We start from the raw sequence: 25,298 nt of genomic DNA on the forward strand, positions 1-25,298 counted from the left end.
TGGATTAGGCCTACCTTTGGCTTTTCCACACCATGTGAGATAGTGCAGTAAGCATTCTTTTGTTATTCAGGGTATGCGTTTACTAAACATGCGTTTATCATTTTTGGATATTTTATATATACTTATGTTTTCAGCCGTTGCATATGATTTCTGCTTAACCCATTTTGTGGGGTATGTTCCATTTTGACCGATTGATGCTGTTTTACCATGTCGGTTTCCTTTTTTATATGCATATTCCCCTCTTTTTATATATATGTTTTAATACATAATTTGACCAACATTTTCCACCTATCTAATTGTGATTTTATTTTTCTATACATGTATCAGGGTTCATAAGTATAATAACTTCCCATACCTGATATACGTATTTAAATACTTACCTTCACATATGTTGACCCTTATTTTTATTATCTATGTCATTTTAAACAATTTTAGTGCATGTTTTTATTCCCCTCTTTCGTGCACTATACATTTGCATTGCATACCTCCATTGAGGTATCACCCTTATGGTATTAAACAATACATAGTCGCCTTAAAGTACTATGTATCTTTTGGCATCATTAGCCACCCACATACGATCCAATCTTTTTGCCTCTGACATTGTCGGTATGATCGCATTCTATTCCCTCTACTCTCATTCTGATAAATACATATATTGATACCTGAATGAAATCCATATATCACTATAACTAGTGAATAAAAAAATCAATTGTAAATCACTGTGACTTGTGAAGCAATAAAGAATGAATAATTATAAATAAATCAAAAACCTTAATTAATATGGCTGATATCAATCAATAAAAAACCTTAATTAAATGTGACTAATAAATAGATAAAAATGGGGTGTATATAAATACTTAGTGCCACTCTAATCAATCCATCAATATTGTGCAAAAACAAATATAAATGTGCAAGTGCAATCAATATAGTACATGAATAAATAAAGTCTTTTGAAATAAGTGCAATGTGCAGGGGAGTTCCTTATTCCCTCTCGCCAGGTGCCTTGTGGTCTCCCTATGCGCTCACCTTAATATTTGCCTAAATAAATTCAGGCAAATAGACTTTTAATCCTTCCAGGATTGATGGGATATTGCTCATGTATAAGATGTTCCAAGAGGTGGGTGTAGATCTATTGTGATCCTCCTGTGCTCTCCTCTTTCTCCTTGTGCAGCTGCTCATAGATGGGTGTTAAGACCAGCTCTATAGGAATCTCCTAATTCCCCTCCTGGGGTCACCTCCTTCTCATATCCTCCTTTCACCAGTGTGGGGAATGTGGGTCAAATGAAGAAAAGAAGAAAAAAGACCATGGTGCCTTATCCTTTTGTATAGAGGAAATTTGGATCCAATCATTTTGCCCCTGATGAAGTCACGTGACCCTGTGACGCAACGCGTAGGGGAGGGGCTCTGACGTCACGACGTTGCATCGGAGAGGCTCGGCGATTCCAGCGCAGACAGAGGCAGGCAGGGAGGTAGAGGCAGAGGCAGAGTATTGCTCACTCACTACTGACCGTTTTAACTTATGCTGTCCTGGATCACCAAAGAACCATATACCGCTGTGTAATACCGCTACTGGCAGTAATAAATTCAGTATACAGTAACTGCTAATCCTTTGTTGGGTGGGATTCAAAGTATAAAATCTAGACACACAAATATCCCATACAAAGCTGAATTTTCATTTTTGGTGTATTTATGTCTTCATAATAATATCATATATTCACACCTGTATATACAATATTTTATGTTTTTAATTAAACTTGGTATTTTACATGATTTATATTAGATAAAAGCTAAAAGAAATTTTAATTGGTTTAACTCTAACTGCAGTCACATTTCTTTTTCTAATTTAATCATGGACATAAAAAGTGATTTTTACCTGCTGCTTTCAGGGCCAGTCGAAGCTCATATGAAGACATAGTTCCTGATCTGTCAGCATCATACTGGAGAAAGATATTCTGAAAGATGAGCAAATCAGTCAAAGTTAGGTCTGCATTAAGTAATAGCATCAGCAACAAAGAATTTGGCAAGCTCATATTTTGCTGTGGGATTTAAATGCATTTCTTCTTAACGATTAGCTTTGTTTTACAGGCAGCAACACTCCAAATGACTTGTATTTGGTTAATTTCAGTCTATATCTGCTTTAATGGGAAAACATAGTAGCCCCAATATACGTCTATTTTTTCAGAAAAAAGTTTTTTTTTTTTTTGTTTACAGATTGGAGACAGGTGTTTGCAGGCAGATGCAGTCTGCTGTTTCCACTGTAGGTGACGCTCAACCTGAGCAATGCCAAAGCCTGGTTTTCTGGTCCCGGGAGGCATTTCAGCTGGTTGCACAACAACCATGTGACCCTTGGTGGCCATCTTGGGTTAGCAGAGGCTTTATAAGTCCCTGCCCCCGGGGTTTTGCCATGCTTTCGCTTAGTGGGTAGAGTAGGGAAAGAACATCCATCTGTGAGGGAAAATATTTGCGGTAGGGAAAGGTTCCTGATGAGTAGGGACAAGCAGTCCTGCTACAGAAGCCTCTTCTTTGGAACCGGACCGGCCAGGTTGCATTCTACCCTCTGAAGGCAGTTGCTGTGAGTGCATCTTTATCTGCTACAGCTCTGTATTGAACAAAACTGAGTTTTACCTGAAGCAGCGCTCTCCCTCTGGGGTTGTTTGTAGTTGAGCATACTCTGCAATACAAATTTTGAGTTATCTGCAACCGGACTTTTTGTCATTACTGCCGCTGCACCATGCTGCACTCTCCCACATGTTTGTATGATGCACCAACATGCTTAAATGCACATTTGGAAGTTACAAGAAGGTATCTTCTTGAAAAATTAGAGCTTTAATCTTCAGGTATTTTGAGGGTAGGGTAAACTGGCCCAATTGTGAAAATATACTCTTAATGAAGTTGTCTTTCTAAAGCATTACACCTACAGCTCTCATATATGGGTCAGCAAAAAATTGGTGAACAACCCCACTATTGATGACCTGCCTTTCTTTTTGCAACACTGCACTGCATCATAATGAAAGTAAAAAAGTGTTCCTCCAAAACACTTCACAGCACATTCTCCACATCCCCCTACCCCCATAGTAAATAAAATGTAGGGACTTGCAAATATGCCCAAAATGGCAGGCTGGCCTAAAGTTAGAAACAGCTGTGCCAGGAGTGGAGGCAGTAGGGGGTGGTCACTAAAGCAGTTATGAAAGGGGGGCAATCCTATGAAAGGGGGGCAAATTATGATAGGGGGTTTTGCAAGCTATCCTTTTCTACCTCCAACAGTGAAAAGGGGTCCAGACTGAAGACCATGAAAGGGGAACCTCTGTCCTCATGGAAATCCACCCCATCTTCTCTAGAAGTCAGGTTTCCTTCACCCAGTTACTACAGCAGAAAAAAGTTTGTTCAAACCACTCCCACATCCAGCCTTTGAATATGGGTTTGGCCTAGCTACTGCAACTTTTCCCAGACCCCCTTCACCAGTTCCTTACCTGCGCTACCCCACAGTGGTGATACCCAACCACAATTAACTTTTATTACTGTTTCTTTTTACTTTGTTATTTTAATTCTTTTATATTTATTTATTTTATGATCAATCTCAGTTTATTAAAGCTTTTCAGAAACTGTACAAAAAAAAAACAAACTGGCATATAAAGAATACAAGTGGTAGGGAATACAACAAAAAGGGACTAAGGGAGGGTGAGTGAAGGGGGGAGAAAAAGGGTAGGTTATTAACATGGGGCAATAATAAACAATTACAGTCTGGCACTGCATAGCTCCAGTTGCAAACCCAAGCGTAAAGTGCAACTAGCCTTGTTGTACAAACAATGCCAAGCCCCAGAAGGGTACAGATAAGAAAGACTAAAAGAACCACAAAAGAAGCACAAACCCTGAGGCACAATGTGCCATACATAACAATAGAGATCAGCCCCCCCCCCCCAAAAAAAAATAAAGGAGCAATGGAACCTACCACAGCAATCCACATACCTCCCCTTCCAGAAAGCAATCGTCCAGAAAAAAAAAAATAGGAGGGGGAAAAGAAAAGAAAAAAAGGAAAGGGGGAGGGAAAAAAGAAGGGGAAAGAAGAGAGAAGGAAGAAAAGTAAAAAGAAGAAAAATAGATCCACCTGAGGAAATGCGCCCAGTAAGACAACAAAGCAGCATGAACCAAAAAGAGAGAACAGGAACAATTCCCGCTCAAGCAGTCAAGAGAGTGTGGAGTGCGGAGGACTCTCTATACATATGCCAGGAGAGCCAAGTCTGACGACAGTTTCCCAAAGTGCCCAATTCCTGAGCCAAGAGCGCCTCCATACATCCAATCTGATCCATATCTTCAACCCACTCCAAAAGAGTTGGGATACAGCTAGTTTTCCAATGGCGAGGTATAACCAGCCTGGCAGCCGTCAAGCAATGGTGGAGAAGGCCACATTTGATACATTTGAAGGAGCCAGGCAGGATAGAAAGCAGAACAATTTGGGGTGTATTGGAGACCGTCTGGTCCGTAACCTCAGCGTAAACTTGCAAAAAACGATCCCAAAATGTATAAATAGGGGGACATTCCCACCAGACATGAAGAAGGGAGCTGGGGGCAGCCCAACAGCGCCAACGGAGATCAGAGGTGGAAGGGAAAATCCTTTGAAGTAAGGTGGGGCATCTGTACCACCAATTGAGCAATTTGAAATTTGTTTCCTGAGCCCAACTGGTCAGAGACAAACGGTGGGTAAAGGATTTCAACCAGTCCTCCTCTGCTATCTGAACGCCAAGGGCCCCAGCCCACCTGGAGGCATAAGGTGGAAGATCCGGATGAACCATGGCTAGCAGGATCTGAAAGAGGGCGCAAGGGGGGAAGATCCCGAAGGAGCAAGGATTCGAGCGGTGTGGGCTCCCTAGTTAACAAGTCAATGTCAGCAAAGGTGCGCAGAAAAGAGCTAAGCTGTCTATACTCCATCCACTGGGCAAAGGCAGCCCGATCCAAGAACCGAAGACACCCACGACTAAGTATTTGCACCAAGTGCCTATGGGTGGTCATACTCCAACAAAGGAAATGCCCACAAGATTGAGCTGGAGGAAACTGGGGGTTTCCAAACAGAGGGGTCATGGGACCAACCAGGGAAGAGACCCCAAGCCACAGTACCACACTGTGCCATGTACGCAGTAGGTGAACAGTCAGAAATGGTAAGGAAGAAGATGGACACCGAGATGTAGCAACTATCCAGGGAAGAGCCAGAAGATCACACGGTAGCATGACCTGTTCCAAAGAAACCCACTGCTTCGTAGAGGTGTGATGAAACGAGTTCAACAAATGAGTAAGAACCGCCGCTGCATGGTAAAGATGCATATCGGGAGCCCCCGCTGCGCCCCACTGCTTGGGAAGCATCAAGATTGTTCTGTGTAGTCTGGGCCTCCAAGGACCCCAGATAAACATCATAAAAGTGGTTTGCAAGCTCCTGAAAAAGGGCTGGGGGGATGGCAATAGGTAGAGTCTGGAACAGATAAAGAAATATACTGATCTGGCCGAACCAAGAGTAGAAGGAACGGTCATAATTCTGGAGATCCTGTAACATGCACTGAAGTAGAGGAGTATAGTTCTCAGAGAAAATATGAGAGAGATTAGTAGGAATTTTAATACCCAGATATTTGAGGGATCCAGGGCAAAGCTTGAAAGGAAAGTTATCCCCAAGCTCACGGAACCGGAGAGGTGACATAGAAACGTTAAGAATCTCCATCTCCATTAAGTTGACCTTGAAATTGCTAAACTCACTGTACCACTGGAATTCCGACAAAATAGAAGGCAGAGACACTTGAGGATTAGAGACATAGAGCAAGAGATCATCCATGAAAAGAGCCAATTTAACCTCCTGTGAACCCACAGATACACCCATGATGTTGGGATTGTTGCGAAGTGTGATTGCCGAATGCTCCATTACCAGAACATATAATATAGGAGACAACGAGCAACCTTGCTGAGTTCCATTAGCGATAGGGAAGCGTGTCGTCAAAGAACTGTTAGGACGAATTCTGGCAGAAGGAGAGGAATAAAGAGCAAGAACCTTTTGTTGGAAACCAGGACCCATGCCTATTTGAGAAAGCGGTTGAGCCAAAATCGGCTACCCCACTCTAACACCTTTTCAGAGTCGACAGATAATAGACAGGAAGTCCCACAGAATGAGCATGGATCAAGAGTGTTTTCAAAGTGTTATCACGGGCTTCCCTACCCTGCACAAGCCCCACCTGACCAATATGAATAAGGTCCGAAAGCAGGGGCTGTAAATGAGAGGCAAGCAATTTGGCATACATCTTAACATCCACACCAATCAAAGAGATGGGCCGATAGCTAGAACAGAGGCTCAAATCTTTATCTGGCTTAGGGAGAAGAGAGATATGGGCTTCCAACGTTTGTGATGGAAAAGTGGCCGAAATAGAGTTGAACATGCAAAGTAAAAATGGAGAGAGAACATCTCTGAAGGTCTTATAGAATTTAGGCGTGAGGCCATCAGCTCCAGCACTTTTACCCGAAGGAGTCTCCAGGATGGCACCTGTCAACTCCACAAGAGTAAAAGGGCTATCCAAAGAATCTCTAGTGTCAGAATCAATAGTGGGTATGCCCGTTTCGGCAACATATTCTCGGAGGCGAGCAAGATACGGGGAAGAGTCTTCAGCAGAAGACGGGGAAGAGAAATTATATAGATTGGGAAAAAAAATCCCAAAAAGTGTCGCGGATGAGAGGCGGATCCGATGTCAGGTCACCAGAAGAAGTCCGAATAGAGGGAATAAAAGTCTGCGAAGTACGAGGATGAAGAAATCTCGCCAAAGGGGGACCGCACTTATGCCCAAAGCGGTATCTGCCAAAAGCCAAATGACGTTGGTACAAACTATGGGAAACCATGTAAAGTTGCAACAAAGAGGTTCTATTCTCAGAGATGGAAGCAAGAAGACCTGGAATAAGAGAAGATTTATGACAGGTTTCCAAGTCACTGAGCTTCTGAAGAGTGGTTTGGATACATTCAGAGCGTTCACGGTTGAGCCGAGCCCCGTGCTGAATAAGAACCCCCCGCAACACTGCCTTGAGGGCATCCCATTGGAAAGGTAAGGGGGTTTCATCCAGGGCATGATCAGAAAAAAAATTGCTAATCGTGGTAGAAATCACCTGTTGACAAACAGGATCGGCCAACAGCGAGACATTGAAACACCAGGTCCACTCAGAACGAGGAGCCTGTGATCAGAGTAAGGAACAGGGGAGAGTGATCCGACCATATAAGAGAACCGATGTCCATAGACTCCACTCAAGTACCTGGGAGCTGGCAAAAAAATAATCAAGGTGGCCACTCTCGGTTGCACTCCTGAACACCCGATCAGTTTGCAACAAGTTCACCGCCATCCATGACCTCTTAATCTCCCACTCCCTCAACCTCCTAGTGGTCACCGAAACCTGGATCCAAGCCACTGACACCACCTCTCCTGCGGCACTCTCCTATGGAGGTCTCGTCTGGTCCCATTCACCCAGACTGAGTGGTCATAGAGGTGGTGGGTTCGGCATGCTCTTGTCACCGTTGAGCACCTTCCAGGTTCTCCCAAACCCCCCCTCTATCCTTCTCCTCCTTCGAGGCCCACTGCATCCGGCTCTTCTCTCCCACCCCTCTGAGGATTGCAGTAATCTATCGGCCTCTTGGACCCGTATCCCGCTTCCTTGATGACTTTTCCGCCTGGCTACCTTTCTTCCTCTCCTCTGAACTACCCACCATCATCCTTAGAGACTTCAATATTCCTATCAATGTCAACAACCTGGCTACATCCCAAATCCTCCACTTAACCTCTTCTTTTGCACTCACACAGTGCACACAGTCCCCCACGCACACCGACGGGAACACCCTGGACCTCGTTTTCTCCCATTTCTGCACCCTCCACAACCTCACAAACATCCCTTTCCCTCTCTCTGACCACAACCTCATTACGTTTTCCGTCTACCCATTCTCTAACACCTCCCCCCCAAATGTCAAACCATCACCAGCCGTAACCTCCGCAACCTGAACCCAGCCCCTCTCTACTCTGCAGCTGACCGCCTGTACGACAGTATCCCTCCACTGTCATGCCCTGACCTGGCCACTACTGCATATAACGACTCGCTGTCAGCTGCCTTAGACTCCTTGGCACCCCTAACCACACGTAGCATTAGACCCCAACCGCTTCAACCCTGACAGAATGATCACACTAAAAATCTTAAACGTCACAGTCGTGCGCTGGAGTGATTTTGGGGCAAAACCAGATCCCCTCGAGCGTTCTCCCTCTACAAATCCGCCTTCCTCACCTATGCCGCCAAACAAGCCTACTTCATAACCCTCATGAACACCCTCTCCACTTGTCCTCGACGGCTCTTCTCCACTTTCAACTCCCTACTCTCTCCCCCCCCCCCCACCTCCACCCAGTACCTCACTCACCGCCCACGAGATTGCCAATCACTTCCAAAATGAGATCGACGCAATCCGTAAGGACATCGCCAATGCTCAATCTACCTCCCCACCTAGCCTCCCTTCCACTATAACTCCATCAACTCTCCCCTCCCCTGACCTCGCAACTGCCCTGCCCCCCTCCACACCTAACACCCCGCACACTATAACCTCCCCAACACTCCGCTCCTTCAGCCTTGCTACCACTGAGGAGGTCACTAAGGTCTTCTCAGAAGCCCGCCTCACCACTTGCCCCCTTGACCATGTCCCCACACAACTCCTCCGGTCACCCTCCTCCTCCATCCTACGCTCCCTCACCCACATCTTCAATCTCTCCCTCTCTACTGGCGCATTCCCCTCCCTCCTAAAGCACACAAACATCACCCCCATACTCAAAAAACCCTCCCTGGACCCCACCGACCTGAACAACCTTAGACCCATCTCCCTGCTGCCATTTACATCCAAGCTCCTTGAGCGCTTAGTCTACAATTGCCTAAGCTCCCACCTCACTGACAACAACCTCCTCGATCCACTACAGTCTGGCTTCTGTCCCCTACACTCCACCGAAACTGACCTACTCAAAATCACTAATGACCTGCTAACCGCCAAAGCTAATGGCCACTACTCAGTCCTCCTACGCCTCGACCTTTCCGCGGCCTTCGACACAGTTGACCACCCCCTCCTCCTTAATAAACTACACTCCCTTGGCATCAGAGACTCCACTCTCTCCTGGCACTCCTATCTATCCCAATGCTCCTTCAGCGTTACCTATAACGCTACCACCTCTCCCTCTCTCCCCCTCTCTGTTGGGGTCCCCCAAGGCTCTGTCCTCGGGCCCCTTCTCTTCTCCCTCTACACCTCCTCCCTTGGCAAACTGATACACTCCCACGGCTTCAACTATCACCTCTACGCCGATGACACGCAAATTTACCTCTCCACCCATCACCTCACCCCTTCAGTCTCCGCCCGTATCGCCCACCTACTGAACGACATATCAGACTGGATGTCACTCCATTTCCTCAAATTGAACCTTTCCAAAAACGAGCTCCTAATTTTCCCCCTAGCCCATGCCCCCCCCCCCATCCTCTCCATCACGACCCACAACGCCACCATCAGTCCCACCCTGCAAGCCAAAGTCCTAGGTGTCACTCTAGACTCAAACCTGTCCTTCCAACCCCATGTCCAATCGTTGGCAAACTCATGCAGACTCTTCCTCCGCAACATCTCCAAAATACGTATGTTCCTAACCCCAGACACTACTAAACAACTCGTTCACTCCCTTATTATCTCACGTCTGGACTACTGCAGCTCCCTTCTCACCGGCCTACCCCAACACAGGCTATCCCCGCTTCAGTCTATCCTGAACTCAGCGGCTAGACTCATCCACCTTACCAACCGCTCCGCTTCTGCCACCCCCCTCTGTCATTCCCTCCACTGGCTTCCGATTGCCCAACGCATTAATTTCAAAATACTAACACTGACATACAAAGCCATTCATAACGCTGCCCCAAACTACCTCACCGACCTGATACCCAAATACCACCCAACCCGTACTCTTCGCTCCTCACAAGACCTCCTACATTCTAGCTCCCTGGTCTCCTCCTCCCACGCCCGACTGCAGGACTTCTCCAGGACTTCCCCCATCCTCTGGACCTCACTACCCCAATCCATTAGACTTTCACCTACCCTCCTCACCTTTAGGCACACCCTGAAAACCCATCTCTTCAGGGAAGCCTACCCCACCTTCACTTAACAGCCGATCTCCTCCACTCCTCCTACCACTCCATCCCCCACAGCTATTTCCTCCTGTACCACTATCCCCTCTCTCCTAGATCGTGGGCTCGAAAGAGCAGGGCCCTCAAACCCTTCGTGTATTGTTTTGTTACTGTATTGTCTCATGTTCTGTCCCCCACTATAATGTACAGCGCTGAGCAAACCTTCTGGCGCTATATAAATACTGTATAATAATAATTATAATATAGGATTGATGGACCGACAAAAAATACGTATAGTTACAAGTCTCTGGGTAAAGCAACAGGTCCAAGAGTCAATAATTATGAAATTGTTTCTTCAGAAGGTGAAGACGGCTGTAGGACAGTTGAGAGCGATGAGAAGAGGAATCAAGGAGAGGTTCCAAAACTACATTAAAATCACCTCCCAAGAACACCGTACCCTCTGCAAAATCAGCAAGAAGGCGCAAATAGCAAGTCACAGAGGCAACGGTTAGCCACGGTGTACATCTTGTTCCAAAGGGAAAACTTCAAAAAAAGATATCGCCCATTGGGATCTGCCCTATGGTCCAAAGAGAACCGGGAGACATTTCTGAATGGCAATAGAGACGTCCCTAGATTTAGACGAGGGAAGGACACTATGGAACCATCTAGAGTAATATCTCCAGGGGCATGCCGAAAGGCCGTCAGCACAAAAGTGAGTCTCCTGGAACAGTGCAATGTCAACCTGGGACTTGTGCAGGGAATATAATATTTGTCCCCTCTTAGATTGGTTATTGAGCCCATTGACATTAAAAGAGCAAATCTTAAGGGGAGTAGGAGGTGGTATAAAAATTGAAATAGAAGAGCAAGAAAAGAAAAAGATAGAGGAAGAAAAGAAAAGGGAGAAGAAAGACCAGGTAGGGGAGAGAAATTCTCTCACTGGGTTCTAGGCTACCCAACACCCAAAAGTAACAAAAAGGAAAAACCAGGAGAAAAACCATAAAGAAAACGAGTCACCTGCAATTTGGTTTTGAGGGAATGGAGCTCCGTGCAGTACCCCTGCTCCAGGCACTTCACATAGGCCTCCACTTCTGTAGGCAAGGCCCGGAGATAGTCTGTGGCAAGGCCCGGAGATTCTGTGGGCAAGGCCCGGAGATAGTCCCTGAGGTCCCACTGATCATGTCCCTGGCTGTCAGCTGGTGAGGACGGAGGTGACACGGGGGGACCCTGCCCAACGTCCCCAGCTGGCTGCAATACGGGGTTCGAGATGGGAGAGAGGGACCGGGAGCGAGCCAGGGAAGGGCCGCGTGTGTGCGGCCACCATTTTGGAAGCGGAGTGGCAGGAACAGGCCCTACCATCCGGTGTGAAGAACACCGGGATGCCATGGCGGGGAGTCAAGGGACCTGGCCCCGGAGGGTGTCCGGATGCATTGCGCCCCTTCCAACTCATAGGGAATGAGGGAGGGTGAGAGACAACGGCTATCTCCCAGGTCTCAGCAGGAGCGCGCGCAGGCATGCACAGGCCACGCCCCCTATATTTATTTATTTTATATCAATTTATTAATAATCTGTTTCTTGGAAGGCCATCCCTGTCCTCTAAAATCCTGTGGAGTGAAATATGTCTGAGCTGTCAAAGCTATCAACCTCCTTCTGGCTCTGGCCAGAAGCACAGATTATTCTTGATCAGTTTCAGTGCAACAATGCCATTAGGGGTCTAACAACTACCTGATGTCTCCTAAAAAAGGACCAGCCAGCTGGACATCAAATACACAGGATGCACAATGGGTCCAGAATTCCTGGCCATTTGCAGCATACTGTAAATGTATTAAATAGATCTTTCTCTTCTGTTTGTACAGGGAATAAAGATGGGTTTGACAATCATAACAGTCACGCTAATGATATACTGAATGTAATATACCTGTGTGGCAGAAAACTGGGTTCAAAACAGACTAGAAAGGCTTCATATATTTACCGGGACCAGGTGGTTTACAACTGCAAGTCCTCAGGAAGATTAACTCTGTTTTAGCCAAACTGCTATTTATAATTTTTTAAGGCACTTTACTGACTAGAATGGTACCAACCGATCGGCATAGAGCAAATACGGTACCAATATTAAAAAAAGGCTTGTGTTCTATACCAGGAAACTAAAGACCAGTCAGCCTAACATCAATAGTATGTAAAGTATTTGAGAGAATGCTAACAGATTCGATTAAAGAATTTGTCTGTGATAAAATTATCATACAATAAGTACGGTAGTGATAAGCCAAATATATCTGGGTTCTGTTCAAGGCAGTTTTGGCAAACATGACTTTAGTTTGGGTTATGAATCAGAAACCCACTGAAGTCAATAGAATCCAAATAAAAAAAACAGTAATTCCCATTTCTAAGCTAATAGGAAAGATTGTCAAACAAATGGATTGGGGGCATGGGTACTTCCCCAGGGAACATGTACTCAAGCATTAAAAAAAAATCCTTTTGGTGGGGAGCAGTGATTTTGATAAGGATTACACCCATGCTGGTGTCCTTTCAAACATTTCTGAATGCCCAGGGGTGTGGGAAGGATGAATGATCCTGCTATTTATCGATCTTTAGTCTAAATTAAGAGCTGTGTTTGACAGGTCGGCCTTTGTATCTGGAAGGTGCAGTGAGCTGCTAATTATAAACTAAGCAGCCGGAGATTCTCTCCATGTACAGTCAATGCAAAAAATATTGGCACCCCTGCATTTCTGTCAGATAATGCACCACTTCACCCAGAAAATTGTTGCAACTACAAATGTTTAGGCATTCTCATGTTTATTTTATTTTTTTTTTTGTTTGTATTAGTATGACACAAAAAAAGTGGAAAAACAAAAAGCCAAAGCTGACACATTTGACGCAAAACTCCAAAAATGGATTGGACAAAATATTGGCACCCTCAATTTAATATTTGAAATCAATTGTTTCCTGTAACCATCAGTTTCTTACACCTCTCTTCTGAAATTTTGGATAACTCTTCTTTCGCTAACTGCTCCAGGTCTCTCAGATTGGAAGGGTTCCTTTTCCTAACTGCTGTTTTGAGATCTCTCCACAGGTGCTTTATGGGACTGAGATCTGGACTCATTGCTGGCCAGTTCAGTACTCTCCAGTGCTTTTTGACATGTGCTTTAGGTCATTATCCTGCTGTAAGACCCATGAACTCTGACAGAGACCCAACTTTCTGACACTGGGCCCTACATTGCACCCTAGAATTCTTTGGTAGTCTTCAGATTTCACCATGCCATGCACACAGTCAAGACATCCAGTGCCTGAAGCAGCAAGCAACTTCAAAACATCAGTGAACCTCCACCATGTTTGACTGTAGGGACTGTATTCTTTTCTTTAAAGGCCTCATTTCATTTTCTGAAAACAGTAGAATGATGGACTTTACCAAACAGCTGTAATTTTGTTTTGTCTGTCCACAGCACATTCTCCCAAAAGGATTTGGTCTTCCTCAGGTGAGTTTTTGCAAACTGCAATCTGGCTTTTTTATGTTTCTGTGTCAGCAATGGGCTCCTCTTGGGTCTCCTACCATAGCATCACTTTTCATTCAGATGGCGACATATAGTGGGAGCTGACACAGTTGTAGTCTGTGCCTGGAGGTCAGCTTGAATTTGTCTGAAAGTTGATCAAGGTTCTTTATCCACCATTCAAACAATCCTTTGTTGCAGTGTTTGATCAATGTTTCTCTTTTGTCCACGTCCAGGGAGATTAACTACATTGCCACAGGCTGTAAATTTCCAGAGAATGTTGCGCACAGTGGACACAGGAACATTAAGATCTCTGGAGATGGACATGTAACCTTGAGATTGTCCATACTTTTCCACAATTTTTGTTCTCAAATCCTCAGACAATTCTTTGCTGTTTTTTCTCTTCTCCATGCTCCGTGTGGCACACAGACAAACAACAGAAAGGTACATTTTTCACCATTTTAACTGGTTTCATGTGTGATTTCTATATTGTCAGCTCCTGTTAATCGTTACAGGTGAGTTTAACCCCTTCTTACCTAAGGACAAAAATGGACTGGACAAAATTATTGCCACCTTCTCAAGATTGTAAGAAATAATTGCATTCCAAGTTTGTGATTCTCCTGCAAATTTGTAATTAAAGTCACCTGTATTAATTAACAGGTGCTGACAATATATAAATCACACCGGCAACCAGTTAAACTGGTGAAAAATTTACTCAACTTTGTGTTCTGTTGTGTGTCTCTGTGTACCACATGGAGCATGGAGAAGAGAAAGAGCAGTAAATAATCTTGTGAGGATTTGAGAACAAAGATTATGGAAACGCATGGGCAATCTCAAGTTCATCTCCAGAGATCTTAATGCTTCTGTGTCTACTGTGCGCAACATTGCCAAGTTTACAGCCCATGGCACTGTAGCCAATCTCCCTGGACATGGACAAAAGAGAAAAATTGACTAAAGATTGCAACAAAGGATTGTCCGAATGGTGGATAAAGAACCTCGATCAACTTCCAGACAAATTTAAGCTGACCTTCACGCACATAATACAACTGTAACAGCTCACACTATGCATAGCCATCTGAATGAAAAGGGACGCTATGGTAGGAGACCCAGGAGGACCCCATTGCTGACACAGAAACATAAAAAATCCAGATTGGAGTTTGCCAAAACTTATCTTAAGAAGCCAAAATCCTTTTAGAAGAATGTGCTGTGCACATATGAAACAAAATTACAGCTTTTTGGTAAAGCACTGTTTTCAGACAAAGAAATGAGGCCTTTAAAGAAATGAATACAGCCCCTACAGTCAGACATGGTGGAGGTTCACTGATGTCAATACGAGAGACCTGGATATATATGTATATACAGTCATGGCCGAAATTGTTGGCACCCTTGATATTTCTCCAGGAAATCATGTATTTCTCACGAAACGTATTGCATTAACACATGTTTTGCTATACACATGTTTATTCCCTTTGTGTGTATTGGGACAAAACAAAAAAAGGGAGGAAAGAAAGCAAATTCGACATAATGTCACACAAACCTCCAAAAATGGGCTGGACAAAAGTATTGGCACCCTTTCACAACTGCGGATAAATAAGAATGTTACAAGCATGTGATGCTCCTGTAAACTCACCTGGGGCAAGTAACAGGTGTGGGCAATATAGAAATCACACCTGAAAGCAGATAAAAAGGAGAGACGTTCACTTAACCTTTGCATTGTGTGTCTGTCTGTGCCACACTAAGCATGGACAACAGAAAGAGGAGACGAGAACTGTCTGAGGACCTGAGAACCAAAATTGTGGCAAAATATCAACAATCTCAAGGTTACAAGTCCATCTCCAGAGAACTAGATTTGCCTTTGTCCACAGTGCGCAACATTATCAAGAAGTTTGCAACCCATGGCACTGTAGCTAATCTCCCTGGTCGTGGACGGATGAGGAAAATTGATGAAAGATTGCAACGCAGAATAGTCCGGATGGTGGATAAGCAGCCCCAAACATGTTCCAAAGACATTCAAGCTGTCCTGCAGGCTCAGGGAGCATCAGTGTCAGCGCGAACTATCCGTCGACATTTAAATGAAATGAAACGCTATGGCAGGAGACCCAGGAGGACCCCACTGCTGACACAGAGACATAAAAAAGCAAGACTACAGTTTGCCAAAATGTACTTGAGTAAGCCAAAAGCCTTCTGGGAAAACGTCTTGTGGACAGATGAGACCAAGATAGAGCTTTTCGGTAAAGCACATCATTCTACTGTTTACCGAAAACGGAATGAGGCCTACAAAGAACAAAACACAGTACCTACGGTAAAATATGGTGGAGGTTCAATTATGTTTTGGGGTTGTTTTGCTGCCTCTGGCACTGGGTGCCTTGACTGTGTGCAAGGCATCATGAAATCTGAGGATTACCAAAGGATTTTGGGTCGCACTGTAGGGCCCAGTGTCAGAAAGCTGGGTTTGCGTCCAAGATCCTGGGTCTTCCAGCAGGACAATGACCCCAAACATACGTCAAAAAGCACTCAGAAATGGATGGCAAAGAAGCGCTGGAGAGTTCTGAAGTGGCCAGCAATGAGCCCAGATCTAAATCCCATTGAACACCTGTGGAGAGATCTTAAAATTGCTGTTGGGAAAAGGTGTCCTTCCAATAAGAGAGACCTGGAGCTGTTTGCAAAGGAAGAGTGGTCCAAAATTCCGGGTGAGAGGTGTCAGAAGCTTATTGATGGTTATAGGAAGCGACTGATTTCAGTTATGTTTTCCAAAGGGTGTGCAACCAAATATTAAGTTAAGGGTGCCAATACTTTTGTCCAGCCCATTTTTGGGGTTTTGTGTGACATTATGTCATATTTGCTTTTCTGCCTCTGTTTTATATTTGTTCCAATACATACAAAGGGAATAAACATGTGTATAGCAAAACATGTGTTAATGCAATACCTTTTTTGTGTGAAATACTTGATTTTCAGGAAAAATATCAAGGGTGCCAACAATTTCGGCCATGACTGTATCTATATATATTTGAAAATTGATCCTGATGTAATGATGGCCTGTCTCATTTCTTGAGGCCCTAAAGTGCCAGGACAGTACAAATACCCCACAAATTACCCCATTGTGGAAAGTAGACAGTCCAAGGTTTCTGGTAAGAGGCATGGCAAATTTTTGGAATTGTATTTTTTTGTCACAGTTTTTTGGAAAATTAACAAATTAAATAAAATTTAATTATTTCACAATTTTTTTAAAAACTGTCACCAGTGAAGTACAGCTCTTTAATATTACTGATGTGTTCCTGATCAGGGATACTGACTGGTGACAGTATCTTTTATTTTAAAAAAGAAAACCATTTAAATAATTTTCTAAACTTTTTTTAAACTTTTTTCTTAACATTTTATTTCATTATTTATTTTTTACATACAGTCATCAGAGTAGTTTAGTGTTTCCATAGTGGCGGGCTGGGTGATCGGGGTTTTTTTTTTTATACATTATATGCTTATAACAGTGAGCATCCCTGCTATAAGCAATAGTTTTAACTGTCATGAATGGCTTACTTACTAATCACATGGTACAGGGTGCTAGGTACCACGTAAAAGCTGTGAGCCAATAACAGCATCACAACAGTAAGCAAGCTGCCATGAACGGAAGCCATTCAGGACTGTTTTTCTTGCTTGTAATCATGTGATCGCTATGATTGGTCATAGCGATCACATAATACCCCAGTCGCTCATGTTGGCCTGGTACCGAGCATTGTGATCCTCAGTCATGCTGCTGTGTGTCCCAGGGGATGAGAGTGTGTATGTGCTAAACAACGTACCAGTACATCCCTTAGCCTGCAGCTGCCACCTGCCCGCACTAAATGTACTGTGGGAGGGTGGCAAGTGGTTAAAAAACAATAAAATCCCCCCAAAAAATATCTCAGAATGTAAATCCATCATCAATCACATCAGCAATGCAGATCCATATGAATCATGATTAATGATGCCCACTGGCTGCTGGCAGGATTTCCTCCTGTCGTTCACTGTCTACTGAAAGACGTCTCCTGGTCCGCTAAAAATAAACAGAGGAGCTAGGTCCCCTAGGTGATGTAATTGATCAAATATAGACATGTAGACATCAAGCTACATCTCTGGGCACCATGATTGACGTTGAATTTACATTGTGGGACATTTTGTTTTTCTTACAATGTATAAACTGTGTGTGTTTATTTACTTTTTATTTTTTTTGTCTGTGAATGAATAGGGGTACTAGGTATCCTTACTTATTCACATAGGGACGGGCAATATTTGACATCTCCCTTGTTAAAGGGGTTCCAGATTCCCAAAAGCCTCCTGCCCACAGACACCCACAATTTTCAAGCCATTGTTGTGGGGAGGAGACCTTTTTCTGCATCAACATGGTGTCAAAGAGCTTTGCTTTGGGGGTCCCTGTTGAGGGCAAGTAGCCTGGTATGGTTTGAGAGGTGAGGGGTGCATGTTGTGTAAAACTGGATGGACCTATGTCTTTTTCAAACTTAACAACCATATAACTGCCAGCAGTGCTGGCAGACAACTGGCTACTCTGAGCCTGGGAGGTGGAAGAAGAGAAAGACTTTGTTAGTCACTAGGAGTAGATCACAGGAGTAAGAGAAACTGGCCTGTTCCACAGCCTATTCATATACTGATATGCTGTGACTGTATGTGCTAGATGGTTCAGTCCAACCAATGCTTTGTGACCCTATTTGAGTCTGTGCTAGATGGTGCAGTCCAACCAATGCTTAGTACTGCAGAACCTACACACAAACAAAGGCTGCAGGGTAGGAGCCCAGCAGCTAAACCAGTGGTGCCCAGTACATAGCCTGCCAATTGTTAGGTATCAAGTAGTAAACTAAAGGCTCCACATCCAGCATCAACACCATCACAGTGAAGGAGCAGAAATTATACGCATTAGTTGACTGTCACTAGCAGCTTTTATGTGATTTTTGTGTTTGTAAACCAAAGGCCTGCTCCTGGCCTGCATCACAGCAGTAAATAAACTGCCTAGCAGCTTCCAGGCTTGCCTATGGTCACCAGAACAAGTCCACATGTTATAAGAAGCAAAAGCTGCCAGTAAAGTTCCCTGCTCCCAGCTGTAAGCGAAAGTGGCCTGTTCCACAGCCTATTCACAGGGGCAGGAGGTGATCGTAGAGCCCTGCAGAAGCCAAAACCAGAGCCAATAAATATGGTAATAGAGCAGTATTTATAGTACCATGAGGATCACATACTGTACATAGCACGCCAAAGAAACAGAATGATATATAAATGCAAAACCATTGTAACTCACATAGAAAGCTGATGCTGTCTGATATCATGAGGCAACATGGTGTCAGCACCAAAGTCTCCCCCCAACAAGTGTTTCAGCCAATAGGCTGTCTTCAGGTCTTTGGCTTGCTATGTATGTGATTCTCATGGTGCATTTAATACTACACTATTACCATCTTTACTGGCACCAATGTCAGCTTTATTTGCTGCAGCTTGGGTCAGTGCTTGGAACAGGAGAGGAGAGCACTGTGGATGGATGCATAGGTTACCCTAGATCACATAGAAGCTTAAATGCAACACACTAAAAGTTATTGTGGGAGGCCCATCCAAAACTATAGAGTTGCACCACAGGAACTCAGTCTCCAGTCCAAGGTTAAAACATGTTATTTAAATGGTTACGAATGGGTACGAATTTAGGTATAATTATTTTTCAACAAGGGAATTATGGGGGGGAACATATCATGTAATGTATTTGATCTGTTTCTGATAGGAATATGGTTATAATTATTGTTCTACATGGTTGCAGTTAACAAGAAACATGTTTAACCTATTTCTGATAAAGAATATGCACATACTGTAATTATTTTTCTAAATGGGGATTATAGCTGTAATATCATGATTATTATCATTATTATACAGGATTTATATAGCGCCAACAGTTTGTGCAGCGCTTTACAATATAAGGGAGACAGTACAATTACCATACATTTCAGTACAGAAGGAATAGGAGGGCCCTGCTCATGGAGCTTACAATCTAAAGGAAGGGGGAGGTGATAGCTGTGGGGGATGATCTGGCGGAGGTGATTCAAGTACAGTTCTTAGATGGAGGTGGGGTAGGCTTCCTTGAAGAAGTGAGTTTTCAAAGATCGCCTAAAGGCAGACAGGGTAGGGGCTGACCGGACATGCTGTGGTAAGGAGTTCCAGAGGATGGGAGAGGCTCTGGAGAAGTCCTGGAGGCGAGCGTGGGAGGAGGTGATGAGGGAGCTAGAGAGGAGGATATCATGGGAGGAGCGGAGTGGGCGATTTGGGCGGTATCTGATGAGGTTGGTGATGTAGCTAGGGGCAGGGTTGTGGATGGCTTTGTAAGCTGTGGTTAGTATTTTGAATTTGATACGTTGGGTTAGTGGAAGCCAGTGGAGGGATTGGCAGAGAGGAATCTAGCAGCAGCATTCATAATAGACTGAAGGAGGATAGCCTGTGTAACGGTAGACCAGTGAGGAGGGAGTTGCAGTAATCGAGGCGGGATATAACCAAGGCGTGGATAAGTTGTTTTGTGGTGTCATTGGTCAGGAAGGGGCGGATTTTGGAAATGTTCCGGAGGTTGAGGCGGCAGGATTTAGCCAGTGAGTGGATGTGGGGCCCAAAGGAGAGGTCAGAGTCTAGCATTACGCCTAGCACCCTGGCATGAGGGGAAGGACCAATGGTTGTGCTGTTAATCTTAATAGTAAAGTCGTGAGTGGGGGATCGGGGAGGAGGAAATATTACAAACTCAGTTTTTGAAAGATTGAGTTTAAGGTAGTAATGTGACATCCATGCTGATATGGCGCTTAGTAGATTTGTGATATATGAGGAGATTGAGGGGGTGAGCTGGGGAGTGGAGAGATAGATCTGGGTGCCGTCAGCATAGAGGTGGTATTGGAAGCCATGGGAGGTTATCAGTTGGCCCAGGGAGGAGGTATAGAGAGAGAAAAGGAGGGGCCCAAGAACAGAACCTTGGGGTACCCCAACAGAAAGAAGAAGCGGAGCGGAGCAGAGCGGAGGAGGAGGAGTTGTATGTGACACTGAAAGTGCGCTGAGAAAGGTAAGAGGAGAACCAGGAGAGAGCAGAGTCACGGAGGCCGGTGGAGTGGAGTTTACTGAGGAGGAGCGGGTGGTCAACTGTGTCAAAGGCAGCGAAAGGTCAAGGAGTATGAGTATGGAGTAATGGCCATTTGTTTTAGAAGTTAGTAGGTCATTAGTGAGTTTTAGTAGGGCAGTTTCTGTGGAATGTTGTGCGTGGAAGCCAGACTGTCGGGGATCAAGAAGGTTGTTGTTGGTGAGGTAGCAGTTCATACGGTTGTGAACAAGGCGCTCGAGAAGCTTGGAGGCAAACGGGAGCAGGGAGATAGGTCTTAAGTTATTCAAACAGGTGGGGTCCAGTGAGGGTTTTTTGAGGAAGGGGGTAACCAGTGCATGTTTGAGTGGGGAGGGAAAGGTGCCCATGGAGAGTGAGAGGTTGAAGATATGGGTTAGAGAGTTTAGGATAGAGCAGGAAGGAGGCTGCAACAGTCGTGAGGGGACAGGATCCAGGGGACAGGTGAAGAAGTGGGCCTTGGAAAGGAGTTCGGAAACCTCCTTGGTGGTAACAGGGTCGAAGGAGGAGAGTGTAGAGTTTGGTGTTGGGCCTGGTATGTTGGTTAGAGGAGGAAGCTTGGAGATCTCATCACGAATTGTGTCGATCTTTTTCTTGAAGTGACTAGCAATCTCCTGTGCAGTAAGTAAGTTGGTGGGTGGAGGCAGTGGGGGGTGGAGTAAGGAGTAAGGGTAGAGAAGAGTTGACGAGGATTGGATGAAAGGCTCTTGATGAGAGTGTTATAGTAGGTTTGCTTAGCAGCGTGGAGACTGGAGTTGCATTTAGGAAGAGCGGATTTGTAGAGGGTACAGTTTTCCAGGGATTTATTTTTACGCTATGCTCGCTCAAGAGTATGGCTGCGTCTCTTGAGACTTCTGGTGTCATCTGTTTGCCAGAGTTGTGACAGGCGAGGCCTGGTTCTCCTTGTAGAAAGAGGAGCAAGAGCGTCCAGGGAGGATGATAGATAGTTGTTGTAGGCAGATGTGGCCAGCTCTGGGCAGGACAGGGGTGCAATTTCATCATAGAGGCGCTCAATAGCAGAGTGAAGAAGGTCAGGGCTGAGGTGATGGCGGTTTCTACAGGTAACGGTTTGCTGGTTGGAGGCATGGGAGGTAGGAGGCAGGGAGAGTGTGATAAAGTTGTGATCAGAGAGAGGAAAAGGGGTGTTAGAGAGGTTACAGGGAGTGCATAGGCGGGTGAATACAAGGTCAAGGGTGCTGCCATTGGAGTGGGTAGTGGATTGTGACCATTGTGTTAGGTTAAAAGAGGAAGTTAGGTTGAGTAGTAAAATTACTTTTAAATATGAGGATTATGGGGGAAAATCTCATGCTTACACTTAACAGGTAACATAGTTAAAGTGTTACTAAACCTAGGACCCTGCATTCACTATATCTTGTCACCCACAGTACACAAAACATGGAAATGCAATTATTTTAGTAAATATAAACTGCTAAATACTTTTTCTTATCAGCAGTTAGGGCAGTCTTGTGACTTCTATCAATGTCCAGCAGAGCACTGCTTAAAGCTTGTAGGAGGAGTTTTCATTTTGCTCTAGGAGGATGCAGAACCCCTGACCTCTGCCTGGAGAGTGCTGATTGGCCCTGTGCTGATCACATGCACCCTCCCAAGGGGAAAAAAAACCCTCTCTAGCAATACACACTAAACTGAGCATGTGCAGAGTGACTCCACATGATATGTCTTTTCAGGAGATAAGAAGGGGAAACTGGAATGGAGGATCAGAGAGGTCAGGATTAAAATAGCCTTTTTACACAATGAAGAGAATTAACCCCATACGTTCCACAGTGAGCATAACAAGCATGCCTTACTGAATATAAAGACTGATTTTATGGTTGTGGGTAGAGATGAGCGAATCGAACATGACGAAGTGGAATTCGTTTCGAAGATTAGGAAATATTCGATTCGCGCCGAATCCGAAAATTAGCAAACTTCGGATGCACGAATCGAATTTTCCCAAAAAATGGCGGCGACATGTGTGGCGACGGAGCGGGGATCTCTGGGAAGGCGCGCAGACAAGGCGCGCTGACCCATAATGCATTCATTCATGACATGTGATCGCATTAGCCAATCAGCAGCCAGCCAGCCAGCACTGTGTAATGGTGGAGCTATAAATCGCGGCCATCTTAGAATTCTCCATTAGCCTCCGGTCATTCAAGAGAGACAGACCTGTGTGTATTAGGGACAGAGTTAGGGCCACAGAGACTTTAGGGCCACAGAATCGTTACTCAGGGACACAGAATCGTTACTTAGGGACACAGAGTCGTTACTCAGGGACACAGAATTGTTACTCAGGGACACAGAATCGTTACTCAGGGACAGACACAGAATCGTTACTCAGGGACAGACACAGAATCGTTACTCAGGGACACAGAATCGTTACTCAGGGACACAGAATTGTTACTCAGGGACAGACACAGAATTGTTACTCAGAGACACAGAATTTTTACTGAAGGACACAGAATCGTTACTCAGGGACACAGAATCGTTACTCAGGGACACAGAATTGTTACTCAGGGACACAGAATCGTTACTGAGGGACACAGAATCGTTACTGAGGGACACAGAATTGTTACTCAGGGACACAGAATTGTTACTCAGGGACACAGAATTGTTTCTCAGGGACACAGAATTGTTACTCAGGGACACAGAATCGTTACTCAGGGACAGACACAGAATTGTTACTCAGGGAGACAGAATTGTTACTCAGGGACACAGAATCGTTACTCAGGGACACAGAATTGTTACTCAGGGACACAGAATTGTTACTCAGGGAGACAGAATCGTTACTCAGGGACACAGAATTGTTACTCAGGGACACAGAATTGTTACTCAGGGACACAGAATCGTTACTGAGGGACACAGAATCGTTACTCAGGGACACAAAATTGTTACTCAGGGACACAGAATCGTTACTGAGGGACACAGAATCGTTACTCAGGGACAAAGAATTGTTACTCAGGGACACAGAATTGTTACTCAGGGACACAGAATCGTTACTCAGGGACAGACACAGAATTGTTACTCAGGGACACAGAATCGTTACTCAGGGACACAGAATTGTTACTCAGGGACACAGAATTGTTACTCAGGGACACAGAATTGTTACTGAGGGACACAGAATCGTTACTCAGGGACACAAAATTGTTACTCAGGGACACAGAATCGTTACTCAGGGACAGACACAGAATTGTTACTCAGGGACACAGAATTGTTACTCAGGGACACAGAATCGTTACTCAGGGACAGACACAGAATTGTTACTCAGGGACACAGAATTGTTACTCAGGGACACAAAATTGTTACTCAGGGACACAGAATCGTTACTCAGGGACAGACACAGAATTGTTACTCAGGGACACAGAATTGTTACTCAGGGACACAGAATCGTTACTCAGGGACAGACACAGAATTGTTACTCAGGGACACAGAATTGTTACTCAGGGACACAGAATTGCTACTCAGGGACACAGAATCGTTACTGAGGGACACAGAATCGTTTCTCAGGGACACAGAATTGTTACTCAGGGACACAGAATTGTTACTCAGGGACACAGAATTGTTACTGAGGGACAGACACAGAATTGTTACTCAGGGACACAGAATTGTTACTCAGGGACAGACACTGAATTGTTACTCAGGGACACAGAATTGTTACTCAGGGACACAGATTCGTTACTCAGGGACACAGAATTGTTACTGAGGGACACAGAATTGTTACTGAGGGACACAGAATTGTTACTGAGGGACACAGAATCGTTACTGAGGGACACAGAATCGTTACTCAGGGACACAGAATCGTTACTCAGGGACACAGAATCGTTACTCAGGGACAGACACAGAATTGTTACTCAGGGACAGACACAGAATTGTTACTCAGGGACAGACACAGAATCGTTACTCAGGGACACAGAATTGTTACTCAGGGACACAGAATTGTTACTGAGGGACACAGAATCGTTACTCAGGGACACAGAATCGTTACTCAGGGACACAGAATTGTTACTCAGGGACACAGAATCGTTACTCAGGGACAGACACAGAATTGTTACTCAGGGACACAGAATTGTTACTCAGGGACACAGAATCGTTACTCAGGGACACAGAATCGTTACTCAGGGACAGACAAAGAATTGTTACTCAGGGACACAGGATCGTTACTCAGGGACACAGAATCGTTACTCAGGGACACAGAATTGTTACTCAGGGACACAGAATTGCTACTCAGGGACAGACAAAGAATTGTTACTCAGGGACACAGAATCGTTACTCAGGGACACAGAATTGTTACTCAGGGACACAGAATTGTTACTCAGGGACACAGAATCGTTACATTATTTTTGGGGTGCTTATTGAATTAAAGAGTATGTCAGACAACACGCAGAGGAGTGGCAGAGGAGGCAATGTTTCAGGAGCGAGCAGACGTGGCAGCAGAGGAAGGGGTCGAGGCAGCACTAGTCGCAGCCAGAGGCCAGTGCTCCCGGTGTCATCCAGCGGTCGTGTCTCCACCGACAACCCTGCCGTCATCGATTGGTTGGCTCGGTCGTCTTCCTCTTCCCAGGTCACCTCTGACA

General features: G+C 44.9%; 1 protein-coding gene across 3 annotated transcripts in view; it reads right to left on the bottom strand.

Annotated features, from left to right (window-relative positions):
* CAPN9 (calpain 9) overlaps window positions 1–25,298 on the bottom strand; it is an 834,396-nt gene that overhangs the window by 96,114 nt on the left and 712,984 nt on the right. For all 3 annotated transcript variants that reach the window (XM_089654542.1, XM_089654541.1, XM_089654540.1), the window contains exon 17: window positions 1,874–1,952. In XM_089654542.1, the coding sequence (XP_089510668.1) occupies window positions 1,874–1,952 (79 nt within the window). The remainder of the gene's footprint in view (window positions 1–1,873; window positions 1,953–25,298) is intronic.

The sequence above is a fragment of the Staurois parvus genome, unplaced genomic scaffold, assembly GCF_062004578.1.
Source record: "Staurois parvus isolate SC_StPar_1 unplaced genomic scaffold, SC_StPar_1.0 ptg000774l, whole genome shotgun sequence".
Taxonomy (NCBI): Eukaryota; Metazoa; Chordata; class Amphibia; order Anura; family Ranidae; genus Staurois; species Staurois parvus.